An 18,021-nucleotide genomic window follows, 5' to 3' on the forward strand; every position below is an offset into this window, starting at 1 on the left:
CCGGGAGTCGGGGCCGCCCAGCCGGGGACCCGCGTGGGCGTCGGAGGCACCCACGTGAGCAGCTGCGCGGAGTCGTGCGGCCGCCGCGCCCACAGCCCCCGGCGCCACTGCAGGAAGGCCCAGAGCGTGGCGTTCGCGTCCTGCGTGACGCGGCTCCGGTCCTGCTCGCTCCACACTTCCAGGCCGGTCAGCGCCACCTGAATGTCCAGAGTCCTGAGAATCTGAGGGCGGGGCGGGGCTGAGGCGGGGACCCGGCGCCCCACCTCGCCGGTGCTCCTCGGGGCGCCCCCTCCTCTGGCGGCCTTCACTGCGCCCCGCTACGACCTGCCCGCCCCTTTCGCTGCTCCCTCCCCGCCGCTCCCAACCTGGTCCACGTAGTTGGCGACCTCCAGGAGACGCTGTTTGGTGTGGCTCAAGTTGCGGTGCTGGGTCAAGAACTGGGAAGGCAGAAATCCCGCGGCGGACGTGAGGGACCGGGCTGGGGCGATTGCAGACAACGCCACCCCCCCGTGCCCGCGACTCCCCTCACCAGCGTGTGGTCAGCCACTATGTACAGCTCCAGGTACCTCGGGCTCCTGCGGGCCTGTCGCCTCTCCTGCAGAGGGGCAAAAGGTGACCTGAGTGTCAGGCTGCTGGGCTTGAGCCCTGACCACCAACCCCAATTCCCAGAAAGAACAGTTTTAAGTTTTTGCTGGAACTTATTTCTTCAGACTCCGAATAAAAATACCGTGCAGGAGGCCCTGGCCTGGCGCCTGCTTATTCTGTCTCTAATGATTTGGAGGGCTCTGGATACCGCATTCCCACTCCCACTCCCGTCCCCGCCCCTGACCCTGCTCCGGGGAGCGCGAGGAAGACAGGTCATGCCCCCTTTGTCCCCCTGGTCCCTATGGCCACAGGCCCCTTTCCCGGTGAGCAGTTGCTCCATCCGCAATATCTTGTGGGTTGAGAAGTTCTCCGAGTCCTCAGGTGGCCAGGGACGCAGGTAATAGCTGACATTGCTGCTGAGTGTGATCAGGCCACTAGGGTGCAGAGGGGTGCAGAGGAAGTGTGAGAGAGCTCTTTTCCCAGCGCAAGGCCCAGCCCCCTGCCCCCAAACTCCTCACCTCATCCCAGAGCAGGTGCTGAGGACTACCCAGGAGTTAGGGAAGCCCCTCACGCGCCCACGGTAGTGGCAATGATCCTGGAGAGGAAGGGACCCAGTCTCAAATTTCAGCCATGACTGAAGCAGGAAGGGCAAGGGGGTTGGGCATGGTAGGGGACTGGCTCCAATCTCTCCTTAGGAACAGGAGGAGGGGAATGAGGTACGAATGGGGGGGCATGCATCCCCCAGCACCCCCCACCCTGTCCTCAGAACCCCTGGAATTATCTCACCGTGTGGTTGGGGATCAGCATCACTGGCTGCCCATCTGGCCTGTAGTGGGTCTCTGTGTATCCTGGGGCCAGAAGCCTGCTGGGAGGGTGTAGTGGATTGGATTATGTCCCCCCAAAACTCACTGAAGCTTGAATTGTGTCCCCCAAGTTTTATGTATTAGAAACTTGGTTCCCACTGTGACTGTTAAGAGGGTGGGAAATCCTATTGTGGTAATTGAAAGGTGGAGGCTTGAAGAGGTGATTGGATTGTAGGACCCTGCAGTAGTGAATGGATTAAAAATGGTGGTCAGGGGCATGGTTCTGAGGGCTTTAAAAGAAGAGGAGAGTCTGTCTTTGACTCTCTCTGCTGTCTCTGCTTCCACCACTGTGCAATATGAGACCCCTGGGTCACTGTCACCATCACCAGATGGACTTTGGACTTCCCGGCCTCAGAAATCATAAGCAATAAATGTCATTTTTCTTTATAAATCATCCAGTTCCAGGTATTTTGTTATAGCAAAACACAAAAACGGACTAATACGGAAGGGGAGTTATAGGAATCACCTAATTCAGCCCCGCCTTCTCCAGGATGCCTTCCAGCCTTCCCTCCCTGAATGCTAACTGAGCAGCTCTGTGAGTGAGGCACCCAGAGTGTGTTTTAGGGATGGGACATGAGCAGCTGTGCGTTGCTGAGCTCAGAAACACTCTGGACTGGGCCGGCCCGGTGGCGCACTGGGTAGTGCGCCGCTTGGGAAGCGCGGCGGCGCTCCCGTCCGAGGGTTCGGATCCCACATACAGACCGGCTCCCGCTCACTGGCTGAGCGAGGCGCGGGAGCAACGCTGTATTAGAAACTTAGCCCCCACTGTGACTGTAAAGAGGGTGGGAAATCCTATTATGGTAATTGAAAGGTGGAGCCTTGAAGAGGTGATTGGATTGTAGGACCCTGCAGTAGTGAATGGATTAAAAATGGTGGTCAGGGGCATGGTTCTGAGGGCTTTAAAAGAAGAGGAGAGTCTGTCTTTGACTCTCTCTGCTGTCTCTGCTTCCACCACTGTGCAATATGAGACCCCTGGGTCACTGTCACCATCACCAGATGGACTTTGGACTTCCCGGCCTCAGAAATCATAAGCAATAAATGTCATTTTTCTTTATAAATCATCCAGTTCCAGGTATTTTGTTATAGCAAAACACAAAAACGGACTAATACGGAAGGGGAGTTATAGGAATCACCTAATTCAGCCCCGCCTTCTCCAGGATGCCTTCCAGCCTTCCCTCCCTGAATGCTAACTGAGCAGCTCTGTGAGTGAGGCACCCAGAGTGTGTTTTAGGGATGGGACATGAGCAGCTGTGCGTTGCTGAGCTCAGAAACACTCTGGACTGGGCCGGCCCGGTGGCGCACTGGGTAGTGCGCCGCTTGGGAAGCGCGGCGGCGCTCCCGTCCGAGGGTTCGGATCCCACATACAGACCGGCTCCCGCTCACTGGCTGAGCGAGGCGCGGGAGCAACGCCGAGGCTTGCAATCCCGTTGCCGGTCCCCGGTCCGGTACGGGGGCAACACTGAGGGTTGCGATCCGTTGCCGGACACGGAAAAAAGACAAAAGACAAAAAAAAAAAAAAAAAGAAACACTCTGGACTAGAGGAAGGAAGGTGAAGTCAGGAAGGAGCTTTGGCGATGGCTTGGATGTGGGAAGTGGAAATATGGGAAATGCCAGGGAGGAACAGGAATAGGGGAAGAGTTTGTGGTCCCTGCGGCAGTTGGATCCACAGGTCAGGAGGGGAGGATTCAGGAGACAGCGCTGAGAAGGTGAGACTTGGAAACCAGGAAGTGTGCTGGACTCCCTGGTTACCCCTGTCAGCTGCCTAATTCTTGTTAGGCATCTGGTCAACCCTCTCACCCTGTCCCAGTCCAGATCCTTTAAATCTTCTCAGGCCTCCAGATCCAATGTGTGTCCCAACTGTCTTTCAGTGATACTCAGTCCCTGCTTCCAGAGAAAACAGAATCCACACCTGCCCACACCTGCTGCTGCCCTACCCACCTGAGCAGGGATCGCCAGCCCTACCTTCTCCAGATCCCACTCCTGTAATGATTCCATCTTCAGGCTCCATCTTACCTGGATCCTTCCCACCAGGATGGATCAACCATAGGTCAATCTCTCTCTTTTAAAGAAAATCCTGACTCCAGCCTCACTGTGATCTCTTTACCCCCAGACAGTCCCAAAAGACCTGTGATTCCTGCTTCTCCACCTCTCAGTAGGTCCTCCACCTTCTCTTTGCTTCTCCACTGCACACACCCCATTTGTGATCAACACATTTAATGAGTAGGGAGTCTGAACCCCAGAGAAACTATGGGTAGGCATGGTGGAGCTAGAGCTTGTTCCCAGCCCATCTGACTCCATGGGGAGAATAAAATACTCGTGCTTAGAACAGTGGCTGACATGAGCAAGCCCTCAGAAAGTGATACCTCCTGACAATAGAGTCTGGGTGGTTTCAAGACCCCGCATTCCATCTTGGACACCCGCCCCACCCAGCCCAGGCCACAATCCTCAGCACAGCTCCGCCTGCTCATTCACCAGCTCAAAATCTTTGGCTCCGCACCATTCAGGACACTATGCACTAAATGGCCTTCTGTGATCTGGCCCTACTGGGACTCCCCAAATTCATTTTCCCCTGCTCCCTTCCCTGTGCTGGGCACCTTCCAGGCAAGCCAGACAAATTACCACCCCCTGAATGTGCCGCCCCCTGAACTGACCTTTGCATCTTCTGCACCTTTGTCGGGGCCATTCATTCTCTCCTCAGCCCCGAGTGCTCTCCCATCTCTGGAATCCCATAAACGCCCACTAGGTGGTGCTAACTCATTTCCAACTGACAGCCGCCAAGATACATCTGGGGTTGGGATGAGGGATGTGCCCCGCAGCTGGGCTGGCCCAGCCTCAACAGTCCACTTCCACCTCAAAGGGGCCAGCCATGCACCTGTGTGACTCTCTCTTGTCACCTGCATCACCTCTGCCCCCTCTCCTTATCCAGCCCCCCTCATGGGTCCATGTCAGTTCCTGTCCCCCATCACTGAGGCCTCCAGAGAGAGGGTCTGTTTTCAGCTCCTAGCCCCCTCCCCAGCCTGGTACTCACTGGTTCTTCTCCAGCTCAAGCAGGAGCTCCTGGCCTTCAGCCACCAAGGCCACTAGCCCCACGTCTGGCTTGGAGACCTGGGCAAGAAGGAGTGGAGGGCAGGGATGGACCTCCAGGCCTCCATCTGCTGGGGAGCAGGTGGGATGTGCAGCTGTCTGACGAGGGAGTTCATGTGAAGAGCAGGCCCCCAGGTGTCATGGGGGCCATGAATGAGAGTGGGGGTGAAAACATGCAGACAAGGGCATTTCCAAACTCAGGATGTTTGTTGTTCTGACAACAACCACTTGAAAGTGCATGAGCACAGCCTGCCAGCTGCACACGACACCCTCCCTAGAGATGAGGGGCCAGAAAGGCGCCCTGCTTTGCCCATGGTTTCGGGGCCCTTCCCGTAGCCCACCCTCTTCTTTCGTGTCTGGAAGGAGCATGAAAAGCAGGCCCTGAGGACACTGTGGGGCATTGGGTGGCCATGGCTTGGGCCTCCTCACAGCCTCTGTGGTATTTGGGGGCTTGTTTCGTTCCCTACAGAATTCAGGCTTGATGCTTCCACCTCCAATTCTGGCTAACTGTCCCTCCCCCACTGCCCCCCCAAAGTTTATCTTGGCTTCCAGCAGGCCCGGTACCTGCTTCACTGAGCTCATGCAGTAAACATGGACCCCTTCCAAGCCAAGGGAAAACGCTGGCTTTGTCAGCAATGTCAGGAGGCTGGCCCTGGCCCGCCAGCCCTCTTCTCCTTCTCCCCACCCTCTTGCCTCTTCCACCCAGTAGGAATCTCCCCCCTTGCTGACCATTCAGCCTGGCTGGGGGCCCAGAGTTGGAGCCGGCCCGGGAGCCACCCCCAGGGGGCTGCTGTATCTTTGGAATGTTTGCCCCTCCCTTGCTGGTCCTGTCCTTCTATCCCCAAATGCACTGGGCTGGGACCCAGGCCAAGGGGCTCAGAGTCTTGGGGGGGCCTTTTTCTGCAGGTGGGGAGCAGACAGCCCTCGACTCCCTGGCCACAGGCCCCACAAGGCTAAAAGCATGAGCTCATGTGGCTGGAATGCCACTTGCTTCAGTGGGGAAAGGTTTGCACTGGGAGAGAGGCCGCGGCCCAGATGGAAGGCCACACTCAGGTCCCTGTCCCTCTGCAGCCTTCATTCCTTGCTTCCTGGTGGCCCTGCCCCTTGCTATGTACCCCATCTCCATCTTGAGATATGAGTGTTTCCCACCCTTTGGGGAAGACACCCTGCCTCAACTCTGGCTCCTGTTCTGTCTTGGCAGGCTTCCTGGGGGCGGGGGCCCACAAGCTGAGAATGCAGAGCCTCTCTGGGATTTCCCTCTTGGTCACAGACAAGGAGGCAGGCTCACAGTCAGAGTGACCCCAGTGTGTGCCTAGCCTTCCCCTCCAACGGGGATGTCGCGAACAGTCTCCAAGTTCAGGCCAGCACTGTGTTTGACCAGTTGAATGGGGACTCTGAAGGTCTGGGGAACCCTAGTGAGGGCCCTAGGCCAGGAGCTGCTGGGCCTCTGGGGGCATCCCAGCCTTCAAGGCTCTCCTGCCTTTGTCCTCACTGGGCTTGTCCTCCCTTGCCTGGAAATTCAGAACAAAGAGGGCTCTCTAGGCTTGGCCAATGATCTGAAGTCTTTCAGACCTTAGTGGGTCTCAGACTCCCAGGTGAAAGAGCTGTGTGACCATGGCAACTTCCCCAAGCTCTCTGGGCTTCAGACTGCCCCTCTGTGAAATGGGCATACCAAGGCTCCAGGCCTCCTGGCTTGCAGCACAGATGTTGTGGCACAAACAGATGGGGTGTGGTTATTCTGGAAGTGTGTCATGGGCAGGAGGTGGGAGGAGGTAGGGACAGAGTGTCCTGGAGAGGCAAAATGCAGTGGGCCTGCATTCAGGGGTCACAAGGAGAGTGGCCGCTACCCCCTGGCCAGAGGTGGATTCCACATGAGCCAGTGATGCTGAAATTTCAGGCCCCTCCATGGCAGGGCCCTGGGAGGGACAGCAATGTATCCACAGGGTCACACTTTGCAAAAGGAAGATACTTTGGTGTTTTCTTAAAGAGGCTCCTGAAAAGCTTCAAGCTACACAAACCCTGGACCCACCTCTGTCTGGTGGGTGTGGGAGTAGCCCAGATAATCCAGGGAGGGAAGGAAAGCGGGGGAGATGGGGAGGAGGAAGCTGAAAATGACTTCCATGTGTGCAGGCTCACACCATCAAGATGTCTCCCTGCCCCCGCCTGCTGACCCGAGAGGAGGGGCCTAAAGGAGCAGTGTCTCAGAGGTGCTGGGGACCCCAGAGAAACTGCCCTGCTGCAATTTGGAGAGGGGCAAAAGGGTGGGAGACCTGGGGCCCCTGCAGAGGACAAGTTGACGTTGCACTGACCGGCTCCTCGAGGGTGACCATTTGCCAGGGTTGTCCATCCAGGACCCAGTGGGGAGTAACTGGCTCTCCAGGGCTGTTTCCTGGGGTGAGAACAGAGCACACAGTGAGGGCGACTTGAAGAACATGGCGGAGTGGGGGATGGCAGAGGGATGGGGTTATAGGACATTGGCAGGGAGGAATGGGAGGCCTTGAGGGACAGGCTCCATCCTCAACACTCATGGGCTGGAGAAAGATGGACACCTGTGGGGCATCCTTGAAACTGAGGAGCCACCAGAGAACTGGCAGAAGAGAGACAGAGGAGCCTGAGAAGGGACAGCTCAGCTGGGGATGACCTTTGGGGGGGGGCCAGGCTTGGGGTCAGAGGTCACAAGGAAGAGGCTAAGGCCCCCAGTGCAGAGGGGAAGGGACCGGGAGGCAACCTGGGGTATTTTTAGACTGAGCAGCAGATGGCTTTGGGGTGTGAGGTCTGTGAAGAGAGGATGCCTGTGTCTCCCCATCCATCTCAGAAAATCAATAGCCCCATGTTGTCTTGGAAGAACTCCACCTTGCCAGAGCTCCCCTTGGGAGCTTCATGCTAGTGGCCCAGTTCCTGGGGACCCTGGCCCAGAAGCCCCCTCCTCTTCAAGGTGAGGGGAGGCTGGGGGACAGAGCCTTGGTGCTCCCAGGCCAGATGTGCCTCAGGGATTCTAGAGGAATCCCAGAACCAAGCATTACTCAGAGGGCGCCTGGAATGCTCTGGCCTCCCCACTGGCTCCAGCAACTCTCACCAGGCCGGCCCTGCAGGAGCCAGGCCTGAGGCCACCCAGAGCCTGCAGCCAGCCCTCCCACCCCTCTGGCACTCAGTCCCTGGGGCCAGCCCAGCTCCCAGAACAGACAGCCCCTCAACCCCCACCTAGTTTTTTTTTTTTTTTTTTTAAAGATGACCGGTAAGGGGATCTTAACCCTTGACTTGGTGTTGTCAGCATCACACTCTCCCAGTGAGCCAACCGGCCATCCCTATATGGGATTCGAACCCGTGGCCTTGGTGCTATCAGCACTGCACTCTCCCAAGTGAGCCACGGGCCGGCCCAACCCCCACCTAGTTCTGACCCAATACTGTCCAGACTGATGGCTGCCGGTGGAGGTGGCTCACTCCTTTTCCTTCCCCCATCTCCTCTCCCAGATCCCAGGCATCAAAGACCTGGAACAACAGCAGCTCCAGGAGCCCCTTCCCCCAAGAAGCCCTCCTTAATTGGATGAGTAAGTTGCTACCAGGCTTTTTTTTTTTTTTTTTTAAAGATGACCGGTAAGGGGATCTTAACCCTTGACTTGGTGTTGTCAGCATCACACTCTCCCAGTGAGCCAACCGGCCATCCCTATATGGGATTCGAACCCGTGGCCTTGGTGCTATCAGCACTGCACTCTCCCAAGTGAGCCACGGGCCGGCCCAACCCCCACCTAGTTCTGACCCAATACTGTCCAGACTGATGGCTGCCGGTGGAGGTGGCTCACTCCTTTTCCTTCCCCCATCTCCTCTCCCAGATCCCAGGCATCAAAGACCTGGAACAGCAGCAGCTCCAGGAGCCCCTTCCCCCAAGAAGCCCTCCTTAATTGGATGAGTAAGTTGCTACCAGGCAGATTGGGCGGGGAGGGGGGCATGCCTTGGCAAGGAGGCTGAAGGGAGGGGTCTGAGTGGGTCTCATGGGGGGTCTCTCAGCGCAGAGAGGACTAGGTGTGGGAACCAAGCCTTGATGGTCCCAGGCCTCCAAAAGTGGAAAGGGGGCGGGTATGCCCATGCAGAGGTGCGGGTGTCCTCCACATGGCCCTGCACATGCATGCTGGCTACTGGCACCTTGACGAGTTACAGAGAGGCAGAGATAGAGCTCTGGTAACTAGGTGGATGGGGGTGGAAACTGAGGAAGCCGATCTGGTGTTGGGGGGCCCTCTCACTTCCAGGCATCCCATCACCCTCCCCTGGCCCAAGGCTAGGGCTCTGAGGGGAGGGAAAGCCTAAGGATCCTCAAAGGCATGAGAGCTGAACAGAGCAGGACCCTATAGCTATGGGATCCCCCGGCACAGTGGTGCCCAGCCCAGCCCAGCCCTTCCTGCTCCCTGGTTGCCCTCCCTGTACCCCCTTCAGGCACTTGATGTCCAGGACCCCCTGCCACCCACCCAGAGAGGTGGATGTTAGCAGCCCCATCTTACAGAGGGTTTGGAGAGGCTACAGGGGAAGAGACAGCTGCTGTCTTCCCCAGGGCACTGCTGAACAGGCATCTTCTGTTTGGAGAAGTCCTTCTCTATCTCACCAAACAAGGCAACATTATAAACAACACACACACTGCACAGGGCGCTGGGGTGAGGGAGAGGGGGTGAGCGTGGGGCCGAGGCCACAGTTAGACCTGCAGCCTGGGGGTACAGCAGGGACTCTGGGGGGCCAGTGGTGGGCACCGGGGCTATCTGGAGGAGGGAGACCCCCTGAGCCCTAAGGGGTGGAGGTGCAGGAGCGATTCACACTGACGGAGGGGGCTGGAGGTCGTGAGAGTGGAGAATCCAGGCAGAGGGGGCTTGGGGCTGGGCAGCTGCAACGAGTCAAAGGGCGAGGCCCCTCTGCTCTGCCGGAGTGTATGGGCAAGTCCGGCCCGAGGCCAGCCCAAGCACAGTGGAGAGTCCCTGGGCAGGTCCCACGGAGGCCCACCCAAACCTGCCCACGCCGCGTCCTCCCCGCCGTGTGGTCTGGGAATTTCAGACCCTCCACCCGCTGACCAGGACTCTGAGCTGACAGCCCCCCCATGCCCCCTGACCTCACCTGCCCCTCGGGTCGCACCCCCGCCCACCTCCTCACCTTGAAGCACCCAGGTGCCTGGCAGGAGCCACAGTAGCAGCAGCAGCAGCAGCACCGACGACCCCCGAGTTCCCCCGGACCCCCCGCCCATAGCTGTCAGCGCCGGGGCCTCTAAGCGGCGGCTCGCGGCCGCCGGATCCGGCTCCGCCCCTGCTGGATCGCGGCCACCCACACCCAGCGCAGCCCGGCCCGGCGCCTCCGGACCCTCCCGCGCGACCATACGGGGAGCCGGGACTGCGGCCGGTCCCGTCCCGACCCTGGCCGGCGGGACCCGACCTCGTGCGCCCTGGGAGAGCCGGGACGACCCTCCCGGGTCACAGCGGCCGTCGAGGGTAGAGCTGGGGCGGAGGCGGGAATCCGTGCGGCCCCCTCCTCGGGGGACTGGCCCGCGCCGTCCCACCCCGCCCCCTGCTGGTGGGGGGAGGGGACTGGAACCGCGGGGAAGGTTCTTTGAGGACTACGGCGGGGTGGGGCGGGATGGTGGACCGGGGCCGCCTGTCCTCGCTAGGGTCCTCCCGGGGAGCGCCCCTATCCGCGGTCTCCTGGGTCTGGTCTCTGTCCCTGCCTGACCACCCGTCCTGCCCAGGGGCGCCCCGACGAGAACCCCGCGGAAGGTTCATCTACCTGCTCTGGGGGCCCCAGGGGAAGGCAGGCCCTGGGACCGCGGCGGTCAGGTGTAGCTCGTCCCCGAGCCACAGTGGCCAGCGGCCCCTGACCCCGAGGTGCGCGCGGGGTGGGGGGACTTCAGTGCTGGGCAAAGGCGACGCGGCAGGACAGGCGCAGGGCGGGCGGGCAGCCCTTTGTCCCTGGAGATGGCCAGAGGGCAGAACGGTACAAAGCCTTAGACTCCCGGACGTGGGGGGTCCTCTCTGCCTAAGTAACATCTGTTTCTTGTTTTAGTTTTTTGTTTGTTCTTTGGGTTCTAAGTGTAAATTCGTACAGCGAGGCACGTTAACTTTTAAGCAAGTCTATTTGTATCTGAAAATTTGGAAGGTAGTAGTTCAGTTAGTAAGAGTTTCAGCAGCGAGAGAAACCTACGTTCATGTGATTTAAACATCAAAAAGTGCGACAAAATGCTTAAGGAAAAGTCTCCCTACCTCTTCTGTCCCCGTCCTCGTAGCCCTCACTCCCCAATAGGAAGCCGCTATTCGTTTCTTGCATAGGCATGTAGACAATATAGTCATATTTTTTCTCTTATATCAACATTTTTCTGCACCTTGATTTTTTTTTTCACTTAATACACCTTGAATATGAGTGCGTTTAGAGGGTCCTAATTACTGTTCTTATTGTTACTATTATTACTTTGGGTTTTTAAATCAATTTTATTAATGTGATTTATTATGACTTATGTGATTTATTAATTACAGCCGTGAGCAGGAGCTGCAAGTACCTGCAACAACGTGGGCGGTGCTCTCAAGTACAGCATTCGGTGAGGGGACATTCCAGATGCTGAAAGCACAGATGGTGTGGTTCCATTTTTGTGAGGTTCAAGAACAGGCGAAACTTATCAATGGTGATAGAAGTCAAAATAGTGGTTACCTCTGGGGAAAATGGTTGGAAGGGGCGACAAAGGGGCTTTCAGGGGGCCAGGGAGATGCTATTTCTTGGTCTGGGTGCAGGTTATATGGGTGTGTTCACCTTGTGAAAATTCATTGAGCTGCTCACTTTTCTGAATACCTGTTAGACTTCAGTAAGAAAGTTTTCAGGCTGGCCGGTTAGTTCAGTTGATTAGGGCCCGGCCTTATAACACCAAGGTTAAGGAGTTGGATCCCTGCATGGGCCAGCCACCACAAAAAAAAACGTTTAAAAAAATCCCCTACCTTTGATGTTGGGTACCCAGAACAGTCTTCCCAAATTCTGGCTGACCATTTGGTTTTTCTAAGCACCTCTTTCCCCTTGCCAAGGGACAACACTTTCCCCTTTAAATGTACTGGGTTGTCAGGGATGGAGCCTTGACTTTGGGGCCCTCCATTCATGCATGGGACTTTTCTGGCACACCCAAGCATTGGCCTGTCCTATCCAGGTGCCATCCTGGACATATCTGTGGGCTGGAGTTGGCAGCACCTACATCAGATACCCTGTTCTGGGTCACTCCTCAGGATGAGTCCTGTTTACAGATGGTGGGCGTCGCCCATTCTGAACACTTCTAAGGTTTAACTCTCACTGGTTTGCCTAGTTCCCAGGACACTTCCTGTTGTTCCTCTTGAGAGAGACACCAACAAGCCATTTGATAAATCATCTTTCCCATAGTGTTACCAAGCACGAACACCGAGCTGATTACTGGCGTTTTAGCATCCATCTTCCTCAACTTTGGTCCAATGGCTCCATCTTCTCCTCTGCCACACCAAAATGTAAATAAATCATTGCTCAGAGATTTGGGCAGAAAATTCCTTTGCCCAATTTGCTTGGACATAGTTCTTCTGGGTTTGGGAGGCATCAACTTTGCAAGGATGACTCTAATCCCCACATGGCTCTTAGGCTACATGTCCCTTTCATTTTCTTAGCACCAACTGTGCTAAGCTCTGTGCCAAGCAGTGAACAAGACCCATATTCCCAGGCCTCATGGAGCTCAGGGGAGAGAGACAAGGAAATGGACAACTACAATGCCATGTGAGACATGGTGCAGCGAGAAGTGTTGTGCAAGGGATGGTAACCTGGCTGTGGGTAAGGGAGGGCCCCTGAATGAGAAGACATCAAAGCCATGGTTGTCAGTAAGAGTTTGCCAGTTCACTGTATTTTTGCCAGAGTAGCTCTTTGAGGGGCTCTGCCTTCTCTCTCTGATGTCCACACCGAAGTCACCCGAGTGTGTTTTCTGTTGCTATAACAGAATACCAGAGACTAGGTAATTTATAAGGAAAAGAAATTTACGGGCCGGCCCGTGGCTCACTCGGGAGAGTGCGGTGCTGATAACACCAAGGCCCTGGGTTCGGATCCCATATAGGGATGGCCGGTTCGCTCACGGGCTGAGCGTGGTACTGACAACACCAAGTCAAGGGTTAAGATCCCCTTACTGGTCATCTTTTTAAAAAAAAAAGAAAAGAAATATACTTCTCACAGTTATGAGGCTGGGAAGTCCAAGACTGAGGGGCCAGCATTTGGTGAGGACCTTCTCGCTGTGTTGTAACGTGGTGGTGGGTGTCCCAGAGAGGAAGCGTGTGTGTCAGCTCAGCTCTCTCTTCTTCTTATAAAGTCACCAGTCCCATCATGGGGGCCTCAGCCTGATGACTATCTAATCCTGATTACCCCTCAAACATATGTTGATGTTACCCCAATCAACATATAAATTTGGGAATTAAGGTTCCAACACATGAAATTTGGGGGACACACTCAAATCATAGCCCTGCCCCCTCTGCATTCAGCCCTGCTTTGCGCACAGTGGAGAAGCCTCTCTGGGGATCCTCTTTGGGGGCCTGCTTTGCTTTCCTGGTCCCCATCTTGCTCTGGGCTTGAGCCACCTCAAAGCCATCAGCCAGGCGCCCTCCCAGGGTTACTGAGGCATAGAGTCGGGTACCAAACCCTGTCCCACAACCAGGCACACTGCCATCACCACCACCAACTAGGTAAGGAGCATGCCAACAACATCACCTCCATGTGGGTGGCCCACCACAGCCACCACAGTAACCACAGCTGCCGTGAAAGTGGCTAGACGCCACAACCACCGTGCAGATGGCCCACCAGCCACTGGAGTGCATTGACACAAGGAGAGTCACCAGCAGAGACCAAAGAAAAGTAGAGGACGTCTCTCTCCACAAAGCCCATTCCAGAGTGACAGAAGCAGCAGCTGCTCTATGATAATATTGGGAGATCTAACCACACCTCTCAGCATTGGACAGGTCATCTAGGCAATCAATCAACAGAGTAACCATTGCTCTTTCAGAAGGAACAGAAGAAATCTAGGGTTATCAGTGGTGGGAGGGGCAGGGAGAGGGGGATAGGGAGAGATTGGACAAGAAGCATAAAGAATAAGTACAATTTGTAACAATATACATACTAGTAATATTGATTTGGTCAACATATGTCAACGTTGAACTTGGACAAGAAGCATAAAGAATAAGTACAATTTGTAACAATATACATACTAGTAATATTGATTTGGTCAACATATGTCAACGTTGAACCCCAAAAATATATTTAAAAAAAGATTAAATAAACAAATAAATAAATATTTTTAAATTAAAAAGAAAAAAAAACTGTCAGCCAGGCCCTGTCAGGCTGCGCATTTGGTGTTGTCCTGCCACTGTCTTTGACCTCTGGGGCTTTCTCAGCTTCCTCTCCTTCTTCCTCTTCAGGACTGTTTCCATTACCATGGTTAGGACTTGTGTTTTCATAAATTCGCATTGCCCAGGATCCATTTCTCAGGAGTCCCTTTTGGAACCTCCAGTTGTGCTTCTGGTTCAAAACAGAAGCCCGGGTTTCTCGGTCCACCCTTTATTCTTTCCCAAATCCTCCCAGCATGAGAGAAGAGATATCAAAAACAGACCCTGGACATGACAGGATGCCTCACTCTCTGGCACCCTGGCTCACTTCACAGGAGGATCCAGGAATTCAATCCTGGAGTGGTAGCCTGTGCTGCCATCAGCACCCCTGCTAACCCCACTTAGTCATCTACAGAGTAAGGGGTTGAAGCCTCTCCAGCCTGTCCACACTGGAGTCCCCAACATGACCGAAGCCATTATTATTTATATTATGTCTGATTCCCCAAGAATTCATGTATAAGTGATTTATTAAGGATGTGCTCCTTGGGAGACCAGTAATGGAGTAGGAGATGCAGGACAGGCAAAGGGAGAAAGCTAAGGACATAAGCATATGAATGTTCACAGCAGCTGCCCAAACTAGGAGCCACCCAAATGCCCAGCAACAGTGGAATTGATTGCGGGGAAAATGTGGTTATGGTCATGCAATTGAATATGACCCAGCAATGAATATGAATGAGCTAAAGACACATACAACACCCTGGATACATTTCCTAAACTGGGAAAAATATTCACGATTCATACTCCAAATAAAGGGTTGATCTCCCCTGTATGTAAAGAGTTCCTTCAAATTGTTAAGAGAAAGACCAACAATTCAATTAAAAAGATGGGCTGTGGATATGAACAGACAATTCAGGGGAAAAGAGATATGAATGGCTCTTAAATGTTTGGACAAATATTCAACCTCACTTGTAAGAGGAAAGCAAACTAAAACTGTATTCTCACTTTTCAGGCTAGTAAATATCACAAAGTTTGAAAACACACTGTGTTGGTGAGGCTGTGGGAAAACAAATACTCTCAGATATTGCTGGTGCAATGATAAATCAGTACAAATTGGAGGGCAATTTGACTGTACCTACTCAAATCATGAACACATATATCCTTTGACCCAGTAATCCTGCTCGTAGAAACGTATCTCACAGATATACTTGTGTATAAGATTATCCATCAAAGCATTGTTTATAATAGAAAGTGTGATGGTTAATTTTATGTGTCAACTTGACTAGACTAAGGGATGCCCAGATTGCTGGTAGAACATTATTTCTAGGTGTGTCTATGAGGGAGTTTCTGAAAGAGATTAGCATTTGAATTGGTAGACTGAGTAAAGAAGATCACCCTCACTGATGTGGGCGAGCATCATTCAATCCGTTGAGGGCCTGAATAGGATGAAATGGTGGAGGAAGGGCAATTTGTTCTCTCTGCTTGATCTGGGACATCGACACTCCTGGTTCTCAGGCCTTTGAACTTAGACTGAATTACTCCACCAGCTTTCCTGGTTCTCCAGCTTGCAGATGGCAGATCGTGGGACTTCTTGGCCTCCATAAGCACATAAGCCAATTTATATAAATGAATCTCTCTCTCTCTCTCTCTCTCCATGTCTATATTTATATCTACATGCATAGAAAGACAGAGAAAGTGAGAGAGACTTATTACATGAAGAACACTGAATGATACAGAAAGGGATTGGAAACCATTTATATGCCCAAAGAGGGACTAAACTATAGCATTCAACCACAAAAATAATGAGGATGTTACACAACCACCAGCATGGCTAAAATGAGAAAGGCTGACATCACTGCATGTTGGTGAAGATGTGGAAGAACTGGAACTCTCTTATGTTGCTGGTAGGGAAGTAAACTAGTACGGACACTTTGGAAAATACTTTGAGAGTTTCTTAAAAATGAAATATGACCTTACCATATGACCCTGAAACTGTACTTCTAGGTAGTTACAGATGAGAAATGAAAACATTTGTTCATGCAGCAATTTCATAGAAGCTATATTTATAAGAGCCCCAAACTGGAAAAGAACCCACATGTCTCACTGGTGAATAGAGAAGCTGTGGTTCACTCGTACCATTCGAAGGAACAAACTATTGATACACAAAGCAGTGTAAATGAATCTCAAAAACATTGTAAAGAGGAAAGGAAACAAAACACAGAAGAGAACATGCTGTATGATTCTATTTATACAAAATTCTAGAACAAGCGAAACTTATCTATAGATAGAAAACAGATTAGTGGTTGTCTGGGGCTGGGAGTGAGAGAAATAGACTGGGAAGGGGCACAAGGGAACTTTTTGGGAAAGATGGAAATGTTGTATCTTGACTGTGGTGATGGTTACACAGGTACAGACACTTATCAAAACTCATCTAACTGTACACTTATTTTAACTTGAACAGATATTGTCAAACAGTTTTCCGAAGTCATGGTACATACTGTATGATTCCATTTATATAAAGTTCAAAATGAGACAAATCAAATCTATGGCATTAGAAATCAAGATCGTAGTTGCCCTTGGGTGGGGCATGAGGGGGACTCTGGGGCGCTGGTATGGTCTATTTCTTGATTTGGGTGCTGGTAACATGGGTGTTCTCACTTTTGGATAAGTCATTGAGCTGGACACTTGTAATGTGAGCACTTTTCAACGTGTATGTTACTCTTCAATTAAAAGTTCATTTAAAAAGTCTAGGGGGCCTCAGACACTGGGAGTAGACACAACTAACTCCTCTAAGAACCTTCCAATCTAAGGTGGACATATGTCCCCTTGCAGGTACACAGAAGCAGAGGAAGACTCCCAAGTCAGGTGTTCCCAAATCCCCCAGTAGCCACCCCTTCTGTGGCCCTCTGTGGTCCTCCCCTCACCCTCTCTTCCCCAGAAAGCCCCCAAACAGCTGGCTACATTTGGCCTGCTCTCTCCCTGTCCCACCTCCACATGTAGCCCAGGCTTTCCACTCTCCTGCTCAACCACAATGTAAAGAAACAAGTGCTTGCTAAGTACTCACCTACCACATGCCAAACACTGCTGGTCACACAGTAAGCCTCAGGAGCAGGCAGGGACACATACCACTTCAGCACAAAGTAGTCTGTGATAAATGGCACATAGTTTGCATTTGCACCTGCTGGCCACTTCCTACCGATGATCTCTGAGAATAAACCCTACCAACATTTGAATCCTCTGTGTCTAGCCCAGCAGCTTGGGTTGCAAGAAAGAGACTCACTCCAGTTGCATCACAGGATGGAAGTTTATTGGAAAGACATGCTGGACAGGCTCCCAGGAAGAGTCGGAATAGGGCCTGGAATGAGGGAGAGTGCAGCCTTGGCTACACAAAGCTCACCTGGCCTATGATTTCTTCCCAGCCTGCTAGCTCCTGTGCCAATGACCCACTACTCTCTGTTTCTCAGCCAAAATCCTAGAGCAGCAGACTCTTCACTCTCCCACCATCTGCTACCAGGTGACAAGGGGAGTCACTAACCCACTTGAGATCTGGCTCCCCTTGGTCCCTAATTTCCCAGGAGTACTTTATTCCTTCTTGATGACTCTCATTCCCTTTAACAGCCCCTGGCCCATGGGCCTCCAGGAAAAAGATAGCAGCTCACTCAGCTATGGAGAGGAATGAACCTGAAGCAGAAACAAGGATGCTGATGACATCTGTGTCTGCTCCCAACACTTAAAAGAGCTGGTAAGGCAGGGCCCAGCCCTGGGGCTGGGGGTGGGGGTGGGGGGGAATGGTGACACTTCTTCTTCCAGGGTCCAGATCTGGCTCAAGGATGCCTGCTCAGGCAACCCCACTGCTTGGCCTGCCCTCTCCTTAGGGATGACCAAACCTGCTTGATTTCCTCAGTCTTACTGTGAGAGAGGGACTACCTCCTCCAGGAAGCCCAGGACCTTCAATAGATGGGCACTGAGACAGAACATGGCCTGCTGGGGGCATTTAATAGGTATCAAAAAGTCCTAGGGATGAGTCCATAGTTGAGAGTCCTTTGGAAATCAAATTTCCAAATGTACTCTGGACTCAGAATAAAAACTACATTTCCCAGCCTCCTTTGCAGCATGGATTGGCCATGTGACTAAACTCTAGCCAATGGGAAGTGAGTGGAAATGAC

The 18,021-nt window shown here is 53.3% G+C and overlaps 1 protein-coding gene across 1 annotated transcript in view; it reads right to left on the reverse strand.

The window, feature by feature from the left end:
• The window catches only part of ADAM33 (ADAM metallopeptidase domain 33), a 15,482-nt gene extending 5,600 nt beyond the window's left edge, over window positions 1-9,882 (reverse strand). Inside the window, exons 1-9 of the mRNA XM_008587280.1 lie at window positions 9,663-9,882; window positions 6,842-6,921; window positions 4,477-4,553; window positions 1,372-1,450; window positions 1,104-1,180; window positions 830-1,019; window positions 530-595; window positions 366-437; window positions 1-221 (exon numbers count right to left, since the gene is read on the reverse strand). The exon at window positions 1-221 is cut by the window's left edge and continues 2 nt beyond it. Coding sequence (XP_008585502.1) covers window positions 1-221; window positions 366-437; window positions 530-595; window positions 830-1,019; window positions 1,104-1,180; window positions 1,372-1,450; window positions 4,477-4,553; window positions 6,842-6,921; window positions 9,663-9,882 — 1,082 coding nt within the window. The remainder of the gene's footprint in view (window positions 222-365; window positions 438-529; window positions 596-829; window positions 1,020-1,103; window positions 1,181-1,371; window positions 1,451-4,476; window positions 4,554-6,841; window positions 6,922-9,662) is intronic.
• Window positions 9,883-18,021: the final 8,139 nt, after the last annotated feature.

The sequence above is a fragment of the Galeopterus variegatus genome, unplaced genomic scaffold (genome assembly GCF_000696425.1).
Source record: "Galeopterus variegatus unplaced genomic scaffold, G_variegatus-3.0.2 Scaffold4330, whole genome shotgun sequence".
Taxonomy (NCBI): domain Eukaryota; kingdom Metazoa; phylum Chordata; class Mammalia; order Dermoptera; family Cynocephalidae; genus Galeopterus; species Galeopterus variegatus.